The sequence below is a fragment of the Zingiber officinale genome, chromosome 11B, assembly GCF_018446385.1.
Source record: "Zingiber officinale cultivar Zhangliang chromosome 11B, Zo_v1.1, whole genome shotgun sequence".
Lineage (NCBI taxonomy): Eukaryota > Viridiplantae > Streptophyta > Magnoliopsida > Zingiberales > Zingiberaceae > Zingiber > Zingiber officinale.
Window position 1 is genome coordinate 87331695 of NC_056007.1, and position 27706 is coordinate 87359400.

A 27706-nucleotide genomic window follows, 5' to 3' on the forward strand; every position below is an offset into this window, starting at 1 on the left:
CTATGAGTGTTCGTAATTATTAGATATAATAAATGTTCTTATTCCGTCCTTCCATGAACTACTGATACCACTAATTAGTTATATTGCAGGTTTGCCTGTTTCATTCATTCACCATATCTCGAATTTCCCATTCACAAAGTCGTAGTATGCTCCGAAGAGCTTCAAGGAGCCCTTCTCCACCGCGTCCTTCACGAAGGGGTACGTCTTCAGGTTCTCCAAGGAGATTTTCACAGCCGCCTACAACGAGAACAGTATCCAATGGAGTTAATTTAACACTGGCTTCAAGAAGGATATATAGCAGAGGAGAAGAAGAAGAAGAAGAAAGAAAACCTTTTCACATTCGGTGCACTGTTCAGGAAAAGACGAGGACGCGAATTCTTCATTCACCTTCTCCTTCGCTGGTAAACATACTTTCACCCAGTCCTCAATGAACTCGCTGATATATATTATAATAAGATTCAGCACAAGGAGAATAAGGAAGAATAGAATCCACCAGTTACAGGGAATCTCGAGCAGAGAACTAAATTAATGAACTCAATTCCCAACCTTTCCCTTCAATAATTATTAAGTTTCTTACGTTGTGGTATTCCCATCCTCTTTGATGGACATGAGCCCCTTGATCCCACCACAGCAGCTGTGGCCAATCACCACAATGTTCTCCACCTGAACAAAAGATCGATGATAATCTCTTTACATATATAGTAATTATTGTAATCCAGAGGCAATTTAATTTGGATCTTCCCAAATAAACACATCTTTATATATATAGATCAAAAAGAGATCGGATCACCTTGAGATGAAGAACAGCATATTCAATGGCGGCTCCAGAGCCACTATACCTTTTCTGCATCCACAGATCACAAATCGAAAGGTCAACGGCTACGGACTCCTCGACAAAAGGAAGAGAGAAGGAGAGGATCTAAGCATTACTTGGTCGTAAGGCGGAACCATGGCGGCGATGTTGCGGACGCTGAAGGCCTCGCCGGGCTGGAACCCGAGCACCACCGACGGGCACACGCGCGAGTCAGAGCAAGCGAACACCATGTACTGCGATCAACAGCCAAACTCAAATACAAATCATCAGTCAACCTCAACATGAAGCCTCCTCGAAATATAACATTAATTAATTAATTAATGTCGATTTATTTCATGATCATATGTAATCTGTGATTCCTCACTCACCTTGGGGCTTTGTCCCTGCGACAACTGCGAGAACAAGTCTGTGTTTTTGCTGTCAGAGAATTAAAGAAGAATCGGTCATTGCGGGATTCATAGGAATTAATTAAATCAATTTGCAGACTGACTCGTAGACGTCGTTCTTGAAGTTTTCGAAGCCGGAGGTCAACCTCTCCATTTCCTGCACATCCACAGACGACAGAATCAAATTAGAAATCCAACGTAGATTTCCGAATCTATCTATATACGATCTAACGAGGGATCATTGTGTCGAGTGGATTGAAGAGGAGTAGAGATTGTTTCTACGAACCTTGCTTTGGCTGGATCGAAAGATTGCCGAGGGGGGAAGCGTTTCAGATCGTGTGGCTGGTGATGGTAACTAGGAGGGGAGTTATATATAGTTGCCGTCCGGGGAAAGATCGTTTCAAGTGACTCGCAGGAACAAGATAAGTGCCCGATTCTAGGAGAAGGTTATAAAGGCATAATTACTCCAAAATTTAATATTTAATTTCCATTTTTATCTTATTGTTACTATAATTGGGAAATAATTATATAACAAGTATGTAGCAATGAGCATTTAATGTTTTTTTAAAAAAAAAAAAGAAAAGAAAATCCTAAATTCAACGACGTTACCATTTTAAAAAATAATTTTATCGATGAAAAGAGATGCACGACGAAGGCGTAATTAATTAGCAGTACAAACTCAGTTTGCCAAGTGTCAAATCCTCCTGCGACAATGAACGGTTCAACCGCTAACGTGGCGGTTCCACTTAGATTTCTCAACGGTCCGAGTTAAAGATCAGCGTGTCAGCTGACTCGGCTGGATTTTGGGTGTTTGGACCAAAACCTTTGGTGGATCTGAAGTTTCAAACCGGAATCCAAGGAGAAGCCGTGGTCCATATTGTGATTTGGATAACATGCGTATAAAATTGAAGGATCAGATCTCTCTCGATTCTGTCAGCTACTTCATCCACGATTGCATTATGATTAGAATTAACTGAATTTTTGGCCTTCAAATAATCTGCATACCATACTAAGTATTCTTCTGCACTCAGTGCATGATAAACAACAGCCAGCCAATGTCCATATTTGCTAAATTCTATGCTACTGAAAAGTTCATGTGTTTCATCTGGGGATTCAACCTTGATACGGCAACTAACGTGGGACCCTGAACTCGACGTCAAGAAAATTCATTGATAGGATAGTTAAAATTTAGAAGGGTCAACTATCAAATTACATCAGTGTTATATCGAAATAAGTTCAGTATCATCATCGAATACTCAGGTCAATCAGATCAAAGGATCGATCGAACACACTAAGCATATCATCCGGTTAGACCGGACTCTATGTTAAGTAGCGGTCAAGTATATGATGAACTCCTAACATAAAATCCGACATGATATCTTGTCCGAGCAGATGCCAAATCCCCAATATAAACCCTATCGGACTTAGCATTGGTCGGACTTAGTACCGGTCAAACTCACGAGATTCAGCTCCCCACTTTGTAAAGGTAGGGATCCTAGTCTACAGCCTGTCGGCCCACCGCCGATCAAACTTATGGAGTTCTGCTCCCTACTTCAATGTAAGGTTCTCATCATAAATTCGATTGGCCCCAATACCGATCAAATATTTGGGGCTAAACTCTCCACTTCTTCGGAGCATGGCTCCTAGTATATTCTCAATCAGCTAAAGAGTCGGTCAGACTCCTTTTTTGGAGACAACATTGTCAGAGAATCGTAATAACCTATTAGAGAATATATCATTACTCTGGCATATATATGCAATAGAGTCTTCCTCCGCTTATAGGAAGATTGTCGTACATACTCCACCACTTGACATACTCTAACACCAAATATTTTCTGCTACCTCATTAATGCGGAGGTTATAAGAGACAGTATAAAAAGGAGGATCCTCTTCATTGGTCAGGTACACACATGAATGTATACGCATCCACACACTGTCACATTTATACTATTGTTCTAATATTCATTGTCTTCTCAATTTCGCTCAGCTACTGTTTTGACTTGAGCATCGGAATGTCTACGCTAGAGACCCCTTCCCTGGTTCTTGCTTTAACGCTTCCATTGGCTCTGTCTATAGTGTGCGCAGGTTCGCAACTCTTAGCTTTAGGATCGCTTAGAGTCATCTTCTCCCAGTTCAAAGTGTTGGGGTTGCAAGGTTGCAAATATAGTCCCACATTGAAAACACATGAGAAAGATCATGGGTTTATAAGAGAAAAGATATCTCCATTGCCATAAGGTCTTTTGGGGAGAGCTCAAGAGCAAAGTCATGAGGGCCTAGGTCCAAAGTGGACAATATCATGTCATTGTGGAGATATCAAAAAAAATTTCGATCCTATAATTGGTATTAGAGCCTGGACTGCTATGGTCTGATTGAGCCATGTGGGTACAATATTGATCTCGAACAAAGAAAGTGGAGACTCTTATGTTCGGATCAAGAGGACCAGACACTAGGCAGGAAGTCCTAGTTGCAGTTAGGCAAGGAAGTTCTAATAGGTCGGGTGGCCAGTATTTCCCCTGGGCGGATAAGTGTGTCATTCTCGCAAAATAATTTGGAAGACAGACTATCGAGTCACTTTCGCCCTTTGACGATCAGAGAATATGGAGGAGCGATTGACCCAGAAGATCCTCTACTTATATTTGAAAACACAATCATCCTTCATCAATACACAAATGTTGTTAAGTGTCAATTGTTCCTTACCACTCTTTCCAACTCGGCGCAAAGATGGTTCAGCCGACTCCGGGCTGAGTCCATTTGCTGCTTCAAAGATTTTTACAAAGCCTTCCTACACCACTTTGCAAGTAAAAGGAGATATCAAAAGACCAGCCTGAGTTTGTTCATGCTCAAGTAAAGGGTCAAAGAATCCTTGCAAACATGCATCTGGTGATTCAACCAAGTGACACTAGAAGTTCCTTCCGCCACTTCCGAGATATTAATAAACGCTTTCTCCCAAAGCCTTTCAGAAGGAGAGTTTTTTTTCAAGCCCTTGTCAGAAAGCTCCCAAAGGACTTCGACTACCTATTAGGAAAAACGGTCAAATACATTAATATAGAAGAAGCTCAGGCAGCCCAAAAAGAGGTGACTGTCTCAGCTCCGATCGATCAATCCGGTCAGAAACCACCACCTCCAGAACTCCCCAGAGATTCACACTTGAATCGTCCTCCAATCTGGGAAGAATGGGCAGTGCGGGAAGTGGATCAATCACTCCATGAAAGACAAAGACATTTTTGTGAGACTACCATCAATCTCCTCATCATGCTACCAGTGAACGTCATCAGTATGCCAAGAGGCTTCGTCGAATGACTAAGTCAGGAGAAACGAATAAAGGATCATCCTCGCTCTCCTCCCAACTATCTCCTTCAAGAACATAGTAGGAAAGGCCTAGCAGACACTCCGATTAGACATCCAATTAGCATCTGCACATAAAGTCTAATCGGCATCCTCAAGTAGGAGCCGATTGGCAATTAAAATCTGAGTGGCAAGTTCAATCTGTAGCTCGACCATATCGAGTGAGTCATCCATCCCTGCGCAGTAGCTTGAGATTATCTGCTCAGGCCAGCTCAAAAGATAAGTCTAAAATTTGAATTTTATATTTTAAAGTTCAAAATATATCCCTATTTTTAGCAATATAGAAATTCCAGACTCTCGCATCGTTCGGCCGAGTTATAAGTGAGCATGTCCTCGCGCTCATGTTCCAAGACATTCAGGTCATACACTGTGCCTCAAGCTCTCTAAGGTATTTAGGTCATACACTGTGTCTTCAATTCTCTAAGGTATTTAGTGTTGGCACTGGGAGTTTCATTCTGTGTAAATCCCCTGTACAAAAATTTGTACGAGCACAGAACCTTTCTTAGCAACCCACATGCTTGATCATACATGTGTTTGATCAATCAAGCAAATTCTTGATTGATCAAAGTGCACCTTGATCGAAGCACAAGATCGCTAGCCTCTTGTGTTGGTGTTCAGGATCCATACAAAAAAAACAAACTAATTGCGCTGCGGAATAAGAATTAGTTGTACCTTTCCTCGTATGCTAAGACCTCTTGATTTTCTGCTGTATTACTCTCCTCCTCTTGGACGTCGTGTGGGTGACGATCTACCAAGACAAAACCACCCGACTCCTTTTTCTTGTTTCCAAACTTTCGACCACCAAGAGATGCTAGAATAGGATGTCTCCTTCTCTTCTTCTTCTCCTCCAAGCAATCGGCCACAAAGTAAACTCTTCTCCAAAGGGGTGATGGCCCTAATGAAGAGGAAGGGAAAGATGTCGCCGACCCTAGAGAAAGAAGCAAGGGGAAAATAAGAGAGGAAGGGCGCCGGCCACAAGAGAATAGAAGAGGATTCTTAGGTTAGTTTTTGGGCACCACCCTCTTTTTTTTTTATAATCTTTGATGGCATCTAAAAAGGAAAGATTTTAACAAAATTCTGTTTTAAATAAAATTTCCCTTTTATTCCTATTGTGGATGGTTACAAAAGGAAAGATTTTAACAAAATTAAAATCTCTCTTTTAAACTGATCCGGCGGTAAAAATCCGGAACCCCATAAGGAGTCAACGCTGAAGGGAGGTCAAAGGGTCTAGTGGTTCGCCAGAAAAGGGCAAGCCGACCGGACTCAGAAGAAAGGGAAATCTGATAGTAAAAGGCACCCTGGTAGGGACCAGGGTTCCGACGCTCAAATAAAACAGTGTATAATGACCGAGCGGAAGGAGGTGCCGCCCGGACGGCGCAAAGAATCAAGCCCGTCCGGACGACGTTCATCGCCCGCTCGGCGGGCCGGGCACCCCCGTCAGACGGTGGGTAAAAGACGGGGACGTCTGCTGACAGCCGTCAAGTCGTATGGCTATGCCATACTTCTAGTCTGACAACGGGTGGTCCTGCCGTCCCATCAAAGAACATGCTCATTGTGGCGGCATGGTGTCGAGTAAGCTCTCGACAAGTGCATACCGTGATAGGGGTTCTGACACGTCGCACCTCGGTGGCGTGCATCGTTCCTTCTCCATCCTATATAAAGAGGCTATTACTTGGCAAGGTACATAATACAAATTTGGCAGCCACTTTCTCCACCACTTACCTGACTTGAGCGTCGGAGGGTCGTCGCCGGGAACCCCTTCCCGGCTAGACTTTTGTGCAGGATCGCCGGAGCTTCGTTTGACCAGCCGGAAGTTCACTCCAACGATTGGGAGCGTGCCGTGTGCCCAGTGTCCCTTGGTTCAGCGATTCGGACAGGATTAAATTGGCGCCGTCTGTGGGAACGCTCCTGCATCCGATCGGAAACAATGGACGAGGCTGGACGACAACACACGGTGACGCTTTCTAGGGAAGAACTCGACGCTCTGGTCGAGATAAGGGCCGCCAAGATTGTTGAACAAAAACAGAAAGCAGCGGCCGAACGGCCGGAGCAACAAGCAACATCTGCGTCGGGTGGTCGAGCGGAAGCACCTCCAGCCACCGTCGCATTCCACCGGGCCTTATTTCGCACCCCTGAAGCCGGACCAGCTCGGAGAGATAGAGACTCTTCTTCAGACGAAATGCCAAGGCGAGACGACAGAAAAGGGAAAGCTCCCCGGGCGGACCCATCTCCCGAGCGGACCAATCGCCAATTCTCGGAGGCTATTCTACGAGACCCTCTACCCAAGCACTACGTGCCTCCGACGATCGGCGAGTACAATGGAACAACGGACCCGGATGACCATCTGGTAAGTTTGACAACACACCACGCTCCACCAATACACCGATGGAGTGAAATGTCGCGTCTTTCTTACCACTCTCTCGGGTCCGCTCAACGGTGGTTCCGGAGGCTGCCGGACGGATCAAGGAATTCCGAACGGCCTTCCTCCACCACTTCGCCAGTAGTCGGCGGTATCAAAAGACAAGTGTCAGCTTGTTCGCCATCAAGCAAGAGCCGAGAGAATCGCTTCGAGCTTACATTCAGCGATTCAACCAAGTGGCGATGGACATCCCAACGGCCACTTCGGAGACGATGATGAACGCCTTCACGCAAGGCCTTGCGGATGGGGACTTCTTCCGGTCGCTCATCCGAAAGCCGCCCCGAGACTATGATCACATGCTACATCGAGCCAACGAATATATAAATGTGGAAGAAGCGCAAGCCGCTCGGAAAAAGGAAGCTCCAGCCGAGCGGGCACTTACTCATGCCGAGCGGAAACAGCACAGCAGCCACCTAGAGGACCGAGGGCCGATGCAATCCGATCCCCATGCCGGATCTCACGTACAAGAGGTGGCTCCGCTCGGCCCAAGCCAAAGAAGAGGTGGACCCCTATGTTCTGCACCTTCCACCAGACGGATACGCACAACACGAGGGATTGCCGAAGCCTTCCCTTTGTATCCAATCCTGTTCCCAAGAAAGCCGAACAACGGTCTCCTCCCATCGACAGGAGACATAGGACCCATGAAGCTGACCGGACCCGCACCGAGAGACGACATCAGCAGACACCCGAGCGGCACCGATCTCCGAGGCAGGAGAATCCGTCGAGCAGTCCCGAACGTCCGCTCGGGAAGAGGAAAACCGAACAATACTTCCGGGCGAGATCAGCGTTATTGCGTGGACCGGGAGGAGACTCAATCGAGCGGAAAGGCGTCAAGCAGTGCAGATCCACGCGGTCGGCTGTAGCCAAGAGCGAGCAAGTGGACCGGAAATCACTTTCGGACCGGGGACTTGGAAGGAGTAGAAGTGCCCCGACGCGCTGCTCATTAAAGCGGTAATAGCAAATTACACCATTCACCGCATATTTGTTGACACAGGGGCTCGGTCAACATCATATTCAAGAAGGTGTTCGATCATTGCAAATTGATCGAGCCAGTGCTGCCCATGTGACCAGCTCTGGGTTTACAACAGGTTGGCTCGGACAGATCCGGCTAGCCACCTCATGGGAGAGGAGCCGCTCAGGAGGACCAGGACAATAAACTTCGTGGTGGTCGACTCTCCATCATCCTACAACGTCATTTTGGGACGACCAGCGCTCGGCGAATTCCGAGCGGTTGTCTCAACCTTCCACCAAAAGATAAAGTTCCCCGTGGAGGACAAAGTAGGAGAAGTGCGTGGAGATCAGCTAGCAGCCCGGCGGTGCTATATAGAGATGATCCGGGCAGAAGCTGGCTCCGCTCGGAAGGCGCCCCGAATCGAGGTACACGCCATAACCGAGAAACCTCCTGCTTTAACTTATGATGAAAAGGAGGAAGTTCAGATCCATCCGACCCGACCGGAGGCCACGACTTTTATCGCCTCGGATCTGAAGGAAGAGCAGAAGGAGAAGCTGATCCAATGCCTCCAGCGAAATCATGATGTCTTTGTCTGGTCGACACATGAGTTGCCCGGAATTTCGCCAAGCCTGGCGCAGCATGAGTTGCATGTCCGACCAGACGCTCGGCCAGTGAAGCAGAGAAAAAGGGACTTCAGTGCCGAACAAAATGTCATCATCCAGCGGAAGTAGAAAACTTCTGGAGGCCGGCGTGGTATTGGTCTCAAGCCGGGCGGCAAGTGGAGGTGCATCGACTTTCGAGACCTAAACAAAGCATGCCCCAAGGATTTTTATCCTCCGCCTTGGATAGATCACTGGTGGACTCTACGAATTAATTGCATGCTTGACGCTTACCAGGATATCATCAAGTGCCGCTCCCGGGAGGATCAAGAAAAGTAAGCTTCGTAACGGTCGACGGCACATATTGCTACAAAGTGATGTCGTTCGGATTGAAGAATGCCGGGCCACCTATCAACGCTTGATGAACAAGGTGTTCAAGGAGCGATCGGGCGGAACCCGGAAGTTTATGTGGACGACATTCTTATCAAATCCGTCCGAGCGGCCGATCTTTTCAAGGATATGGAAGAAACCTTCCGAACACTGCGCAAATATGGAGTCAAGCTAAATCCCGGAAGTGCCTGGAGCTAAAAGAGGGCGTTCTTGGGGTATATAGTGACCAAGGCGGGAATCGAAGCAAATCGACAAGGTGAAAGCAACCGCAAGACATGCCGCCCCAAGAAATACAAGAGAAGTGCAAAGGTTGACCGGTCGGATAATTGCTTTATCCAGATTCATCTCGAGCCGTGAGCCAGACTGCCATTCTTCAAGATCTGCAAGGCTACTAAGTTCGATGGGATGAAGAGTGTGACCGAGCATTTAAAGAGTTGAAGACATATCTAAATTCTCTGCTGTCTTGCCAAGCCGATCGGGGTGAGTCACTTTATATGTATCTGTCGTCAACCGAGCATGCTGTAGGCTCAGCACTTGTGAGGGCGAGCGTATTTTCTAAGCCACATTTTAAAAGATGCTGAATCTCGTTACACTGGGCTCGAGAAGTTGGCCTTAGCTTTGGTTCTAGCCGCTCGGTGCCTTCGACCGTATTTCTTGGCTCACACCATCATTGTCCGAACGAACAGTCCACTCGGAAGGGTGCTGTTGAATCCAGAAGCGTCCGGACGGCTTATCAAGTGGACGACAGAATTAAGTGAATTTGACATCCAATATCAGCCCCGCTCGGCGATTAAAGCCCAATCCTTGGCTGATTTTGTGACCGAAGTGCAAAGACCAGAGCCGGAAGCTATGTGGAGAATATATGTGGATGGATCCTCCACTCGGCTCGGAAGTGGGATCGGAATATTACTACTCTCACCTCAGGAGGAAAAAATGCACCTATCCGTCCGACTAGATTACAAAGCGACTAACAATGAAGCCGAGTACGAGGCCCTTATAGCCGGATTGCAGGCCGCACGGCATGTGGGGGCCGGTCGGGTGACACTTTATTCGGATTCACAGTTAGCCGCTCAGCAACTTTCCGGCACCTTTGAAATCAACTGTGTTCGGCTTAAGCTCTACGCTGAGGCCTTTGAAAAACTCAAAGCTACTTTCCGAGAGGTGTTTATTCAGAAGATTCCCCGAACGGAGAACCAGGCGGCCGATGAGTTAGCCAAACTCGCGAGCTCAATAACGCCGGTCGCCATTCAGCAACCAATTGAAAAAACGCTGCTGGTGGCGCATGTCGACCGGATGCAAGGCCTCACGTTTCCAAGAGACTGGAGGACACCTATTATAGAATTCCTCCGTTCGGGCACCACACCATCCGATGAATATGCAGCCCGGCTCCTCAGAAGAAGAGCCGGTCGGTTTACACTCATCGGAGATCAGCTTTACAAGAAAGCTTTCTCGCGCCCTTTGCTGAAATGTGTAAGCTCGGAGGACTCAGCTTACATCCTCCAGGATGTACATCAAGGATCATGCGGAGGTCATCCTCGTTAGCCAAGAAGATCCTCTTGGCCGAATACTTTTGGCCAACTTTACAAACAGATGCCGCTCGGATAGTAGCTACCTGCCTTTCGTGCCAGAAGTATCACAACTTCTCCCATCGACCGGCAGAGGAGATGAAGGCATCAATCGTCTCATGTCCGTTCGATCAATGGGGAATGGATATTGTGGGTCCATTTCCGATGGCGGCCGGGCAGAGGAAATTCTTACTAGTGGCGGTAGATTACTTCTCCAAGTGGGTGGAGGCCGAGCCGCTCGCAAAGATTACTGAACAAATGGTTAAAAAATTCATCTGGCAACACATCATTTGTCGGTTCGGCATCCCTCGCCGACTAGTGTCCGACAACGGGCGGCAGTTCACGGGGAAGATGTTAGAGGATTGGTGCAAGAGCTACGGCATTGAGCAACATTTCACATCGTGGCCTATCCTCGAGCAGCGGTCAGTCAATCGGGAAATTCTTCGTATTCTGCGTACTCGGCTCGACCATTTGGGAGGGAGTTGGCCGATGAAGTGCCGAGCGTCTTGTGGGCCATCCGAACGACGCCAAAGAAGGGACGGAGTCACACCGTTCCATTTGGTATATGGCGGTGAGGTGTCATTCCGGTCGAAGTCGGAGTCCCGGATCCAGAGCTACGATGATGACAATGCCGAACGAAGAAACATGGAGCTGGACTTGGTGGAAGAGGAGAGGGCAAAGGCGTCCGTTCGGCTGATGGCATACCGTCAGCGGATGAAGCAAAACTACAACCGGCGCGTCATTCCCAGATCGTTCCAAGTCGGCGATCTTGTTTGGAAGAAGGTCAAGCCGGTCGGTGACGTCGGCAAGCTTGAAGCTCCATGGGCGGGTCCTTTCAAAATCATCGAAAAGCTCCGCTCGGGCGCGTATTATCTGGAGGATGAGGACGGGCGGCAGCTAGATAGACCGTGGAGCGCGAACCACCTCCAGCCTTACCGGGCGGGGTGAGAGGTGTATCACTGAAAATCACCATGTGTACATTTTTCGACTGATTACTGAAAATGCAGAAATGAAAAGTCAAAAGAGCGAAAATAAGGCATTATCATCGAAAAACGAAGGCCCCGTGCCGCTCGGCCGGAGGTATATGGGTCGAGCCAAGCGCTCGAAAATCGAAGGCCCCGTACCGTTCGGACGGAGGTAAATTATCTGAGCCAAAATGCTCAACGAAATAGACCATGAGCCGTTCGGCCAGGAGTACGTTCTCCGCGCGGGGTGACAGGTGCGCTAAATATAAATGTATACACTTTTTCGTCGCCTATATGCTTGCGATGCAGGAAGCAAAAAGATAAAAACACATTGAGCATTCTCCGATGAACGGTTCACCGTTCGGCCGTGAGGTTCATATCCGAGCCAGGAGCTCGGACTCGAAGACCCCAGGCCACTCGGCCGGGCTGCGTATAGAATATAAGCACCGTTCGAACTTGAAGACCCCGAGCTGTTCGGCCGGGCTGCTTACTAGTGTGGCAGGAAGGAAAACCAAAACCCTGCGCTGATCAGGGCGATAGAGGGAGGTTATTGCCTGGAACGAAGGCCTGAGCCGTTCGGCCGGGTGTGTAGTCTCACTGGGACGCGCCGACGAGCCCCGTCGATAAAAATCGAGAGCCGCGCCGACCGGCTATAAATATCTGCGTCGTCGAGCTCCGACGATAAATATCGAGAGACGAGCCGGCGTCTATAAATAATCCGAGCGGACGTACCGACGAGCCCCGTCGTTAAAAATCGAGAGCCGCGCCGACCGGCTATAAATATCCGCGCCGTCGAGCTCCGACGATAAATATCGAGAGACGAGCCGGCGTCTATAAATAATCCGAGCGGAACGTCGACGAGCCCGTCGTTAAAATCGAGAGCCGCGACCGACTATAAATATCCGCGCGACGAGCTCCGACGATAAATATCGAGACGAGCCGGCGTCTATAAATAATCCGGGCGGACGTACCAACGAGCCCCGTCGTTAAAATCGAGGCTGCGCCGGCTATAAATATCCGGCGTCGAGCTCCGACGATAAATATCGAGAGCGAGCCGCGTCTATAAATAATCCGAGCGGGCCGGCGAGCCCCGTCGTTAAAAATCGAGCCGACCGGCTATAAATATCCGTGCTCGGCGAGCTCCGACGATAAATATCGAGACGAGCCGCGTCTATAAATAATCCGAGCGGACGCACCGACGAGGCCCGTCGTTAAAAATCAAGAGCCGCCCGACCGGCTATAAATATCCGCGTCGAACTCCGACGATAAATATCGAGAGCCGCGCCGATCAACAATCGGCGGACGTCTGGCGAGCCCCGTCGTTAAAATCGAGAGCCGCCCGGATATAAATATCCGCGCCGTCGAGCTCCGACGATAAATCGAGAGACGAGCGGCGTCTATAAATAATCCTAGCAGACGAGCCCCGTCGTTAAAAATCGAGAGCCGCGCCGACCGGCTATAAATATCCGCGCCGTCGAGCTCCGACGATAAATATCGAGAGACAAGCCGGCGTCTATAAATAATCCGAGCGGACGTACCGACGAGCCCCGTCGTTAAAAATCGAGAGCCGCGCCGACCGGCTATAAATATCCGCGCCGTCGAGCTCCGACGATAAATATCGAGAGACGAGGCGGCGTCTATAAATAATCCGAGCGGACGCGCCGACGAGCCCCGTCGTTAAAAATCGAGAGCCGCGCCGACCGGCTATAAAGATCGGAAGACGAGCCGGCGTCTATAAACGTCCGAGCGGGAAGCCAGGCGAAAATCAAGCAAAAACCCCTTTGAGGCGAGGCGCGAAGTAAAAGATGGTTAGTCAGAATTAAAAAATGCGAACAAGTGAACGAGCGCCATCAGTGGTGCCGAGCGGAAGAGTTTAAAAAAAAAAAAAAAAAACACTTAAAGTTGGGACGAGGGAAAAATTTCTCGCTAAAATAGGAAGGAACCGAAGATTGTCTAATATGCAAGCCAAAAAAGTCATTACACAGATAATCGGGGCCGAACGGCGGGAATTCAAAAAGAAGTTAAACAGAAACGCTCCTCACACATCAAAATCAAAAAGAGCGTCGGGGATGGTGTCCATCACGCTCGCCAGGTCCTCGTCGGGGATGGTCAGCTCGGCAGGCAGATGACCTTTGGTCTTCAGATAGCCCACCGCCGCCTTAATGGCCTCCTCGAACGTGAAGGATATCTTGTCGGTAAACTTCTCTCCGAAGTCTTCCGAGCGGAGGAACGCCTTCCTCACTTCGTCCGAGCGGGCCGACTCCCCCTCTTGATATTCCTTGAGCGCGGCATGGGCAGCGTCGCTAGCAGCTTGGAGATCCTTCAAGTCCCCATCGAATCTTTGGAGATCAGCCGAGCGGCTCTCTTTTTCGGTGGCCAGCAAAGCGTCGAGGTCCTTGATGCGTTGCTCCAGCCCACGGATCTCCACCTTCATGTGGTCCATATCGTTGATGGCCTGTCGCTTCCGAGTGGTCGCCGTCTGGATCTCCTTGTCTCGTTGTTTAATCATTGTTTCGAGCCGAACGACCTTGCTCGCCAGATCAGCAGCTCGTTTCCGCTCGGCTTCTAGTGATTTCTTGGCCTTCTCCAGAGCGGCCGTCGACTGCCTGGCATCCCCCGCCGTTTTTTGTTTCTTCAGTTCCTCCTCCAGCTCGGCCAACCGATCGCTAATGGCGATCTGCTCCACCCAGTTCTGCTAGCAAACATGAGCAGGTTAAAAACTTCAAATAAGAGAGAAAGGAAGGGGAGGGGCTATACCCCGGTAGCCGATTGAAGGTTGCTGTCGCCGAGCTGCCCGGGAGTCAACTTGGCTATACGACTCCGAGCATCTATCCAAGCTTGCGCGAGAGGACCCGTCAGGGTGATCATCTGCTCAGGAAACACCGGCCGATCGGCGGCAGCCATGTACGCCTCTGAAGGGAGGCGCAGAACGGTTTTAAGGCCCGCCCTGAGATGGCCCGCCAGCAGAAGAAGTGGGTAGCTCGCCTAAACGCCTGAGACGTCGTCTCGAAGGGCCGGACGGCGGCACTTCCAAGCTGGCCCTCAGAGAATCCTGAGGGGTAGGGGTACTCTCGACGGAAACTGTTCCGGACAGCACCGGCGCATCTACACCCTGCTCAGGTTGTGGCTCATCAAGTGTAGAGGCAGGTGCAGATTCCGGTCGCCGGCGTTTCCGAGTGCGCAGCGGCACATCATCGGCCGAACGGCCCTCCACTTCAGCTTCATTCGCAGGTTCCGTATTGCCCGTGGCCTCATCAGGAGGGGCGGGGGCGTCCGGGGCTTCTGGGACCGTTGGCGTCCCCTCACATTCTTCGCCAGCCGGATCAGCCGGAGCAAGACCCCGTTCGGCGGCCTCCTTGCTCGTCACCGCCTCAATCCGAGCGGCCTTCAGTTTGAGCTTCTCGGTGGCTCTGGCCTTCCACATGACCTCAGCTGCAGAAGCAGAGAATAAATAAGTTAGAATAAAATAAAGGGGGAGATAGGGAAGCTTACTCATGCTACAAGGCAGATCGGCTGGTGTAGAAGACAAGCCGAATATATGCATTACTCCTGGGAGAAGCATCTTGTCAATGTGATAGCGCTGACCGACTAGCTGTTCGGCTGCGTGGAGATAGTCTGCGTCACCTCTAAACTTGCCGAGCTCCGGTTGCGCAGGCATAGCCGTCTGCCACTTGGTGCGGAAAGTGGGCCGCTCGGGAAAGCGTATATAGAAAAAATGCTCCTTCCAGTGTTTGTTGGAGCTCGGCATATTATCGAAAAGGACGAAGCCTATCCTAGATTGGAAAACAAAGGTGCCCCACTCGGCTTGCTTGGGATAGTAGAAGTAGTGGAAGATTTTTGGGGTTAAGGGAATGCCGTTCAGTTTGAACAAAACTACCACTCCGCTCAGCAATCTAATAGAATTGGGAACTACTTGGCCGAGCGGAATGCGGAAATAGTTGCAAACTTCTAAGAAAAATTTGTGAGGAGGAAAACGTAGTCCGGCCAGGAATTGATCACGGAAGAAGACAACAGTGCCGGACGGAGGATCATTAGGCCGATCGGAAGGCATGGCTAACACTATTTCGTGGTCGGTCGGTAGGTCATATGCTCGAGTAAGGCGCATGGCGTCTTCCTCGTCGAACCGACTTTCCATGTTCGAGTACCAAAGACCCGGAACACCGCCGGTTGACTGCGAGGTACTGGTCATGATCGAAAGGCCAGAATGCGGGATAGAAGAAAATGGTTCAAGCGATGGAAGAAAACCGACTGACAAGGATGATTAACAGAAAGAGGAATGCGTCTGGAGCGAGAAAAAGGATCTTACAAACGAGGGAGATGATCGGAAGTTGCCGTGTGATCGTCGGAAAATCTGAGCACGAAGTCGCCGGCGAAGGGAGGAGTGACAGGAATCTGGAAACGAAGAAGACGAAATGCGGCGGAAACGGAGTCAAGGGTCTTATATCGCCGCCCGGAAACGATCTCCACCGTCCGTTTCAAACAGCGGTTGTCCCATCGGAAGTGACGCAACCGCCATACTCTGACAAATGCACGGTCGTCACGTGTCAGCCGGTTACTAGCCGCATTTAATGAGCTCCTCTTACCGTGCGCAGAGCGCGTGATGGGTAGTGTGGGAGCACAACGGACATCGATTCCAAGAAAATACAAGGCCTGGACAAAGTATCGCCGAACGGACAGATATCGCCGCTCGGATGAGCATCCTTATGCATGGCCGAGCGGCCTAAGGCAATGATCATTATTCGACAGATCGGCGGTCCAGTCAGTCGGACTTTGCCTCCTTCGACTAGACTCGAGGGGAAGGCAAGTGATCCGGCGGTAAAAATCCGGAACCCCATAAGGAGTCAACGCTGAAGGGAGGTCAAAGGGTCTAGTGGTTCGCCAGAAAAGGGCAAGCCGACCGGACTCAGAAGAAAGGGAAATCTGATAGTAAAAGGCACCCTGGTAGGGACCAGGGTTCCGACGCTCAAATAAAACAGTGTATAATGACCGAGCGGAAGGAGGTGACGCCCGGACGGCGCAAAGAATCAAGCCCGTCCGGACGACGTTCATCGCCCGCTCGGCGGGCCGGGCACCCCCGTCAGACGGTGGGTAAAAGACGGGAACGTCTGCTGACAGCCGTCAAGTCGTATGGCTATGCCATACTTCTAGTCTGACAACGGGTGGTCCTGCCATCCCATCAAAGAACATGCTCGACTGTGGCAGCATGGTGTCAGGTAAGCTCTCTGACAAGTGCATACCGTGATAGGAGTTGCTGACACGTACGCACCTCGGTAGACGTGCATCAGTTCCTTCTCCATCCTATATAAAGAGGCTATTACTTCACCGAAGGTACGCATAATACAAATTTGGCAGCCACTTTCTCCACCACTTACCTGACTTGAGCGTCGGAGGGTCGTCGCCGGGAACCCCTTCCCGGCTAGACTTTTGTGCAGGATCGCCGGAGCTTCGTTCGACCAGCCGGAAGTTCACTCCAACGATTGGGAGCGTGCCGCGTGCCCAGTGTCCCTTGGTTCAGCGATTCGGACAGGATCATAAACCATTGTAAATAGCTATAAAAATAAAAATTTTAACAAAATTCTGTTTTAAATAAAATCTCCCTTTTATTTCTATTTGTTAGGACCAAAAGTAGCTAGAGGGGGGGTGAATAGCTCGTCGCGTTCGCTTGGTGCGCTTCGTTGCTTGGCGTTGCTTGTTTCTTCTTGGATGTGCAGCGGAAAATAAAGAAACAAATACAACCACGCTAACACTAGGATTTTACTTGGTATCCACCTCCAAAGGAGGTGACTAGTCCAAGGATCCACACCACGCACGCACCCTCCACTATGAAACACTCCTTTTCGGTAACTACCGAGGGCGGAGAAGCCCTACAAGACTCTCAGTACAAGAAGAAGAAAGGGTAGTAATGATTAAGTACAAGCTTACAAGAAATGCAGTGAAAACCCTAACCCTAACTTCTTCCTCTTGCAATGGATCCGCCTCTTGACTTGGAAAGCCTCCAAGAACCTTCAAGAACTGGCGATCACGTGCTTGTAGAGAGCTGTGGAGAAGCTGATGAAGAGCTGGAATGAATCGGTTAAGAGATGCTCGCAGCCATCGCACGCCTGCAGCTATAAACGACGCCAACGGTCGGATCCCGATCGATTCAAATGTTCCGAATCGATCGGGGAGGCTTTGGATCGATCCACGGATCGATCCAGAGCGCCTCTGTGCTCTGGAATCGATCCAGCGCTTATCGCGCGAAGCAGCATCGTCCCGATCGATCGGCTGATCGATCAGGACCTCTGGATCGATCCACGGATCGATCCAGAAGCTCTCTGTTCGCTGGGAAGAATCTGGATCGATCCACTGATCGATCCAGAGCCTGGATCGATCCACGGATCGATCCAGCACTTGGTTTTTGCCCAAAACCAAGTCCCAAAACTCCCTAACCAACATCCGGTCAACCTTGACCTGTTGGTACATCATGCCTAGCATCTGGTCACTCCCTTGACCTGCCAGGACTCCCCACCAAGTGTCCGGTCAATCCCTTTGACCCACTTGGACTTTTACTCGTCGTGCCAAGTATCCGGTCACTCCCTTGACCTACTTGGACTTCCCAACACCAGATGTCCGATCATCCTTGATCCATCTGGATTTCCTTCCTTGCCTGGCTTCACTCACCAGGACTTTCACCTAGCTTCACTCACTAGGGTTTTCCATCTGCCTAGTTTCACTCACTAGGACTTTCACCTGGCTTCACTCACCAGGACTTTCACCTAGCTTCACTCACTAGGATTTCCTTCTGCCTAGCTTCACTCACTAGGACTTTCACCTGGCTTCACTCACCAGGACTTTCACCTGGCTTCACTCACTAGGGTTTTCCATCTGCCTAGTTTCACTCACTAGGACTTTCACCTGGCTTCACTCACCAGGACTTTCACCTAGCTTCACTCACTAGGATTTCCTTCTGCCTAGCTTCACTCACTAGGACTTTCACCTGGCTTCACTCACCAGGACTTTCACCTAGCTTCACTCACTAGGATTTCCTTCTGCCTAGCTTCACTCACTAGGACTTCCCAGTCAAGTATCCGGTCAACCTTGACCTACTTGACTCTTCTTCGATCAATATCTTATTGTCAAACATCTAAACCCAAACCAAGACTCAGCTTGGTTAACCAGGTCAACCTTGACCTGAGGGATGTTGCACCAACAATCTCCCCCTTTTTGATGTTTGACAATACCACAATAACACTTACAATCCCACATGTAAGTTAGGCTAATCCTATAGCCTCCTTCTTCATGCCACTAGGTAATGAAAGCATAAGTTAAGCTCTTCATTCTCCCCCTAAGAGGGCAAACTCCCTCTAGGTAATGAAAGCCTAACTTACTCCCTTTCACAAGCCCTTTCATTCTCCCCCTATTGGCACACATCAACCCCTTACTAATAAAACACATCAACCCATCTTTGGACACACATCAACCGATGCTCCAATTTTGGGCACACTTCAACAAATCCATTGTTGAAAAACTCTCCCCCTGAAGAGTTGCTCATCGTTGTTCACAACATCACTCGTTGTGATCAACACGACAATGAAGGTCCCATACCCTTCATTTATCCTTAACTTCTCCCTCAATGTAGACAAATACCCAACCTTGAGCATTTTCTAACCACTTGAGTTTCCACTTGAAATAATGAGGATATCCACTCCCCATTTTAAGTTCAAAAGCTCGTCCATGAGCATTTTCTTTAAAGAAGGTTAACCACCTTTCAAGGTTCATGAAAAAATAATTTTCATGCCTTTAAAGAGTCCCTCCCCCTAAAGACATGGTGGTAAACTTCTGTCATTGCACCAACAATGACTTGGAATCCCTAAACCTTTAGGAAACCCAGATTTAGAAGTTTTGAGGTTCAAATGTTCAAAATTTGAAACAAACCTCAACCTAAACTTCAATGAAGTCTTCCTTAACCATTCCATCCTCGTTTTCAACACGAAAACACCCTTTTTATGTATACAAATATATTTTAAGGGTTTGGAATGGTTACCTAGACTAAAATAGGTTTAGAGTGCGGAAATCAGACATTCCCAGCCAAAATCAGCGTCCTGGATCGATTGGAGTTGGGTTCCAATCGATTGAACCTTTCTGAATCGATCCACTGATCGATTCAGACTACCTGGATCGATCGGCTGATCGATCCAGCGAGCTTCTGCTCGCGGGAGACTTGCCTTCTGAATCGATCCACGGATCGATTCAGGCGCTCCAATCGATCCATGGATCGATCGGAGCTCTGATAGTTGCTGAAATTCCATTTCAGTCAACTTCAGAAACCCCTAGAAAATTCTACAAAAATTCAAAAATTATGAAATTTCGTGTAGACATTGTTTAGGGCATATATTATCAAGGAAAAATAGTTTTCTATGAAAATACATCATATTTTCAAAGATTGACACAAACTTGAAAACTTGCAAAAACTTTAGTGTTTTCTTCAAGTTTGTGTCTAACTATTCAATGGTGATTACTATCAAAAGATAGCCTTCACCAAGGTTTTCCAAAATCATTTTGAAAACTTTTTCAAACCAATATCCCACCATATTCCTTGGGCTTAATGCACATGACTTGTACATTAGCTTTCCCAATGATGGGAAAACACATATCTATGTGTTTTGATGAAACTAAACTCAAAAGAATGCACTAAATCAACATCTTGAGTTTTGTTCATCATCCTAACATCTCACTTGTATCTAATGTGCACTAAAACACATACAAGTCATCTTATAGGTCTTTGTGAGATGTAGAGATTGGTTTTGCCCTAATCTAGGGATCATGCATACTATCTAGGTATTTTGGAGATATTAGACACCCACCTAGGATGTCACTTGTTAATAAGTGTTGTTAAATGTCTTTTGTCCTTGATTACAAGGAATTAAACTTAATGCATGATAATGTTATGGCATACATCAAAAGGAAATAATTTTCAAAAGAAAATATCCTATAACTACATGATGTATGAATGTCATGACATGGTATTTTTGTATTTTTCATAATAAGTCATGAATGCAAAAGTAGACATAAGATAAAATATGATGTCATGGCATATTTTGAGCAATCAATCATGGCAAGGTTTAGCATAAATAAGATATACCTAGATTACCTATCTAAGTATCGTTAATCTTAGCTAATCCTAAAACTTAAACCTAGATTGCCCTAAAGTGCTTAAAGAAAATGCCAAAGCCTAAATTGGCATTTCTAATTCCCTTGATTAATGTATGCCAATTGAAAGTAAGCATATCCTCAAATGTTGGCATATTTCATTTTTCCACAAGAGTAGCACTTTTAAATTAAGGCCCGGATTGCCTTAAATTTCCTAAGAACATACCAAAATCCCAACTTGGTAGCTCTTATGAATTTCCCAATATGTGCCTTTTAAGATTAAAGTCAAAGTTTCACCACTAGGCACATTTTACTCTTTCAAGGAGTAATTAATTGTTCCATTTCATTTTCGAAGGTTAACAAAAACCTTGAAAATGCTCCTTGAGTGTCAATTTCCTCAAGGTTGGGTTAACTGCCCTTCCAATCGGAGTTGACACTCTCTAACCCCCTCTATGGGGTAGAGAAGATGCTCCTAGGAACCCAACACCTATTGGTGCTCCTTGGATGCTCTAGGTACTCACTAGGGATAACTTCCCTAGATACCTTCCTAGTGACCTTGTTAGGCTTCTTAGAAGCCTTGGTCACATTTTCTAGGTCAACCCTAGGGATAGCCTCCCTTGTGACCTTGTTAGTGACTTTCTTAGTCTTCTTAGAAGTCTTAGTCACTTTGGTTGCAAAAATACTCTTAGGGATGACTTCCCTAGTATTTTTGACTTGACCACTAGACCTAGGGTTTGTTCCATAACTATATGGAACTCTATGGTAACTGGACACATCCTTCTTAGCCTTTGGTTTGTATCCCAAACCTCTATGGCTATTTGATGACTTTGATTTTCCTAACCCTAAGTTATGCTCATTTTGCCCTAATAGGATATTTTCCATCCTTTTTAGGGTCTTTTCCATTTTATCAAGTCTTGATCTCAAGACTTGATTTTCTATCATTAAATCCTTAGATTTTGATTTTCCATTACACCCATGAGCATTTTTGTTTCTAGGCTTATAACTACAATCCTTAGTGTGATTGCCTAGATTTCTATCTACCTCCCTAACCTTAGGTGTGGTAGTCTTAGCATGTAGGGCCACATGCTTTTCCTTAAAGCCCTCATGCTTTCTATTCTTATGGTAAATTGCATTAAAATGATATAAGTTAGAACTAGCATGCTTTTTACCATAATGTAAAGAATTAGGCTCAATAAAAGATACCTTCTTCTTTACCTTGGAGGCTCCCCCTTGACTAGTGCCTCCTCGAGCCTTGACCATCTTCTTCCCCTTGGGGCATTGACTACGATAATGCCCCTTTTGATTGCAAGAGAAGCATATAATATGCTCCTTGCTCTTCTTTGTGTTGGGGATGGTCTCCTTGGGCTTCACCTTGCCCTTTTGTGCCACTTGGCCCTTCTTCTTGGCTAATTTAGGGCACTTGCTCTTGTAGTGCCCATGTTCCCTACATTCAAAGCATATAATATGATTTTTATTATTAATTGAAATATTTATACCTTTGCTCATAGGAGTGGCATCTTTTTCTTTGGATCCGGAGGTAGAAGCTTCCTCTTGATCGGACCTTGATTCTCCTCCATTTGATTTTTCTTGACTTGTGGAGGTAGAAGCTTCTTCCTCCTCTTCTTCTCTTGACCCGGATGTAGAAGCTTCTTCTTCTTCTTGATCCGGTGTCACCAAGGATTGCTCCCCCTCAATCCTAGAGGTGGAGGCTTCATCATCTTGAATATGAAACAAGGAGTATGCTCCCTCCTTGTTCCCTTCGTTGCATTCCCTTGAGGATGAAGCTTCTTGGATTTCCTCTTCTTCGGAGGTTGAGCATCTCTCAACCTCGGAATCCTCCTCTTGGTCTTGCTTCAAAGAGTCACCCTCTCTGGATTCTTCTTGATCTCGTACAGTGGAGGGGATCTCTTCATGAAGCTTGGCCAATTTGCTCCAAAGCTCCTTGGCATCTTCGAATTCTCCAACTTGAGCCAAGATGTGGCTAGGCAATAAGTTGACCAAAAGCTTGGTCACTTTGTCATTGGCCTTGCACCTTTGGACTTGCTCCGGGCTCCATTTGCTTTTCTTTAGAGCTTTGTCCTTGGAATTTGTTGGAGCTTCGAAGCCTTCCGTAAGAGCAAACCATTGCTCTATCTCCATCATAAGAAAGTTTTCGATTCTTGATTTCCAAGAATCGAAGCTTGTAGAGGTGTATGGTGGAGCCACCCTTGTGTCAAATCCAAGTCCATCTTGGAATTGCATCTTGAAGTTGAGCTTGATAAAATCTTGAACTTGAAGAATTTGCTTCAACTTCTTCACCCTCTAGCTTTTCTTGTTACGCTTGACCCTTCCGGCGATGATTCCGGTGAAGAGCGGCCTCGCTCTGATACCACTTGTTAGGACCAAAAGTAGCTAGAGGGGGGGTGAATAGCTCGTCGCGTTCGCTTGCTTGGCGTTGCTTGTTTCTTCTTGGATGTGCAGCGGAAAATAAAGAAACAAATACAACCACGCTAACACTAGGATTTTACTTGGTATCCACCTCCAAAGGAGGTGACTAGTCCAAGGATCCACACCACGCACGCACCCTCCACTATGAAACACTCCTTTTCGGTAACTACCGAGGGCGGAGAAGCCCTACAAGACTCTCAGTACAAGAAGAAGAAAGGGTAGTAATGATTAAGTACAAGCTTACAAGAAATGCAGTGAAAACCCTAACCCTAACTTCTTCCTCTTGCAATGGATCCGCCTCTTGACTTGGAAAGCCTCCAAGAACCTTCAAGAACTGGCGATCACGTGCTTGTAGAGAGCTGTGGAGAAGCTGATGAAGAGCTGGAATGAATCGGTTAAGAGATGCTCGCAGCCATCGCACGCCTGCAGCTATAAACGACGCCAACGGTCGGATCCCGATCGATTCAAATGTTCCGAATCGATCGGGGAGGCTTTGGATCGATCCACGGATCGATCCAGAGCGCCTCTGTGCTCTAGAAACACGCCTGGATCGATCCACGGATCGATCCAGCGCTTATCGCGCGAAGCAGCATCGTCCCGATCGATCGGCTGATCGATCAGGACCTCTGGATCGATCCACGGATCGATCCAGAAGCTCTCTGTTCGCTGAGAAGAATCTGGATCGATCCACTGATCGATCCAGAGCCTGGATCGATCCACGGATCGATCCAGCACTTGGTTTTTGCCCAAAACCAAGTCCCAAAACTCCCTAACCAACATCCGGTCAACCTTGACCTGTTGGTACATCATGCCTAGCATCTGGTCACTCCCTTGACCTGCCAGGACTCCCCACCAAGTGTCCGGTCAATCCCTTTGACCCACTTGGACTTTTACTCGTCGTGCCAAGTATCCGGTCACTCCCTTGACCTACTTGGACTTCCCAACACCAGATGTCCGATCATCCTTGATCCATCTGGATTTCCTTCCTTGCCTGGCTTCACTCACCAGGACTTTCACCTAGCTTCACTCACTAGGGTTTTCCATCTGCCTAGTTTCACTCACTAGGACTTTCACCTGGCTTCACTCACCAGGACTTTCACCTAGCTTCACTCACTAGGATTTCCTTCTGCCTAGCTTCACTCACTAGGACTTTCACCTGGCTTCACTCACCAGGACTTTCACCTGGCTTCACTCACTAGGGTTTTCCATCTGCCTAGTTTCACTCACTAGGACTTTCACCTGGCTTCACTCACCAGGACTTTCACCTAGCTTCACTCACTAGGATTTCCTTCTGCCTAGCTTCACTCACTAGGACTTTCACCTGGCTTCACTCACCAGGACTTTCACCTAGCTTCACTCACTAGGATTTCCTTCTGCCTAGCTTCACTCACTAGGACTTCCCAGTCAAGTATCCGGTCAACCTTGACCTACTTGACTCTTCTTCGATCAATATCTTATTGTCAAACATCTAAACTCAAACCAAGACTCAGCTTGGTTAACCAGGTCAACCTTGACCTGAGGGATGTTGCACCAACACTATTGTGGTTGACCCCTTGCTTAGGCACTAAGCAAGGCTTGGCCGGCCCTTATCTTGGGCACCAAGCAAGGCTTGGCCAGCCCTATGCTTGAGCAACAAGCAAGGCTTGGCCGACCCCTTGCTTGCGTAAGAAGCAGGGCTTGGGTGGATGTGAGACTTTATATATATAGATTCTACAACAGGAACCGAGAGGAGGAATTGGTTTTGGCCTCCTGATGGACTTGAGCTTCCTATGTTCGACCCGAACACTCAACTCAAGTTCATCAATAATAACTCATACCACTAAAGGGTCATTATTGAACTACTGCACCAATCCCATATTACAATATAGGATCCTACTTATCATGAGTGTGTGTTAATCTCCCTGTGTTTAAGATATCGTATGTTTGTTAATTAAATAAGTTACTGACAACTCATTTAATTAACATTTGACTCCAAGAGTAGTACCACTCAACTTTATTATTTTGTCGAACTAAGTCCACCTGCAGGGTTTACATGATAATCTTTATGAGCTTCTCAATGGGGCATCATCAACCTAAATAAATAGAACACAGTTTCCCTTTATAATCAACAACACACCATATAAATGGTATTATCTCCCAACTTATCGGGCCTATTGATTTAACGAATAAATCTCACTCATTGATAAGTTAAAGAAATAAATACTAAATAGATGTGTTTGTTATTATATCGGAATTAAGAGTACGCACATCCATAATAATAGAGGTTCTGTTCTTTTATATAGTTAGTATAAATCGAACAACCTCAAATAGTCATGCTCAATATACACATAGTGTACTAGTGTAATTATATAGTCAAGACAAACTAATATCAAATTATACTACAACCGTTCCAATGGTTTGTACCTATCCATCTTGGTTATGAGCTACTATTTATAATTTATAAGGAACCGATAACATGATCTTCTGTGTGGCATCACACACCATGTTATCTATAATATAAATTAAATGAACAACTGCATCGACATATATATAAATATAAAATACAGACATTTGACCAAAGTGATTCTCATTTCAAAATATTTCAAAAACAGATGTTCATACAAAGGCTAGGCTTATAGTATACATCCCAACATTTAGGTCATACACCGTGCCTTCTCAGCTCTCCAAGGCATTTAGGTCATACACTGTGTCTTCTCAGCTCTCCAAGACATTTGGGTTATACACTGTGTCTCCAGACTCTCATGCTGACTGACCGAGTTATAAGAGAGCATGCCCTTGTATCTATGTTCTAAGGCATTCAAGTCATAAACTATGCCTCTATGCTCTAAGGCACTCGGGCCATACACCGTGCCTTCACTCTTCAAGGCATTCAGGTCATACATCGTGTCGACCGGTTAAGTTATAAGCGAGTCTTCTATCGCTCCTGATATGGATATGGTAGAGGGGAATGGGAGAAATTAAGAGATAGAGGAGGGGCAGAGTGGTCTTTTCACTGTATAGGGTTTTAAGGAGGAAGTGGGAACATTGTACAAGGGGGTTTTTTTTGTTGTTTTCGGCCCGCCGCCGGGAGAGGGGACGAAGGAGTCTCCACCGCAGCCCGTTCCTCACCGGCGTCGATGGTCATTCTTCTCCTCTCCTTCTCCTCCTCTCACCGCATCCACCGCGAGCGGGGGGAGAGCAGAGGCTTCTTCGTGCTGGGTTTTTCTGCCGCCACCGAGCAGAGAGACAGGGAGCTGCTGCCTCCGCCTAGTTCGTCGCCGACCCCACTCACTGCTCCTCCTCCTCGTTTCCGGCGGCGGCCTCCCTTGGTTGACGAGATTGCCTCCTCTCTTCTCTCCCTCTCCTCTCGTCAGCAACGCGTCACAGTAGCCTCTCGTCGCTTGTGGGCTGAGATCGTTTTCTTCTCGTGACGCCGACCACAACATCTCCTTTTCCATCCTCCTCTCCATATCTTTGTCGTCGCCGGTCAGACCGAGGTGTGTTGCCACCGCCATAGTCGCGAGGTGCGGTGCCGCCGCCATAGTTAGCGTTGCCTGGCCTGAGGGTCTCACCACCGCCAGGTCCTTCTCGCGCCACCTATGCCCTTCCTCTTCTCTCTCTCACACAGTTGCCTCCCGCCGTTGCCGCTGGCGCCTTACGCTGCCGACGTCGCCTAGGAGGATCGCCTCCACTTCCAGCAACCATCACCGCAGCCGCCTACATCGGCTGCTGCCATCGCTGCCTCAGCCTCCTGCGGTCGTCGCCACTGCCGCCTCCTACGGGCACCACCGCCATCTCCAGTGGACGCTATCACCCTTCGGGCAGTCACCACCTGCGTATTGTTTGTTTGCTCCGACCTACGAGTCGAGATGGGGTTCCGGCCATCGAGTCGTGTTGTGTTTCGCTATTCATATTGTTATTTTTCTTGTGAGTTATTTGTATCATCCGGCCTGCGAGCCGCTATCATATCCGACATGCGTGTCGTGTGTCGGCCTGCGAGTCGTTGTAGTATTCCGACTCAGGAGCCGTTGTCATATTTCGGCCGACATGCCGCCCCTGGGATCCATGCTACACCGGATTTCATGTTGTCGCCCTCAAATCTGGCTCCTCAGCTAGCTCACACCCATCTACTCGTCCGGGCCGTTACGACTCGATCAGCGTCACGACAAGCTAAACGACCCATCCGAGGGCGCCCCCCGGGGCCAGGGTACGTCACTGTACTCGTCCTGTATTATTTGGTTGTGTTATCATTATTCAGCTGCTTATATATTTGTGGGGCCCACCTCCAGCATCGGGGTACTAGAGACTAGGGCGACCCGGTCATTAGCTGCAGGTAGTGTTGACCAGAGGACATCGGACGACTTGGTCAACACAGGAGGCAACCCACCATCCAGGTCATGGAGATGCAGTCAACATTCCAGACATGTCGTTCCGGTAGGTTCGTCTTCTCAGCTTCCCGACAGGAACAACTCCTATCCCAGATTCTCGTACCGACCGATCGAGTTATAAGCGAGCATGCTCTCATGCCCATGTTGCAAGGTATTCAGGTCATATACTGTGCCTCCACTCTCTAAGATATTCAGGTCATACATTATGGCTCCAGACTCTCGTGCCACCCGGCTGACTTATAAGCAAACATTTTCTCACGTATATCCCAAACTCTCATGCCAACCGCCCGAGTAATAAGTGAGTATGTTCTCATGTATATCCAAGACTCTTATGACGGCCAGTCAAGT

The 27706-nt window shown here is 47.9% G+C and overlaps 1 protein-coding gene across 1 annotated transcript; it reads right to left on the bottom strand.

Moving 5' to 3' along the window:
• Window positions 1–18: 18 nt before the first annotated feature.
• Window positions 19–26512, bottom strand: LOC122034156 (carbonic anhydrase 2-like). Its single transcript, XM_042593279.1, has 8 exons — window positions 26144–26512; window positions 1305–1357; window positions 1183–1231; window positions 931–1047; window positions 791–844; window positions 578–663; window positions 331–436; window positions 19–237 (listed from the first exon to the last, which is right to left on the bottom strand). The coding sequence occupies exons 1-8, from the start codon at window positions 26510–26512 to the stop codon at window positions 109–111; spliced, it is 963 nt and encodes a 320-aa protein (XP_042449213.1). The 3' UTR covers window positions 19–108.
• Window positions 26513–27706: the final 1194 nt, after the last annotated feature.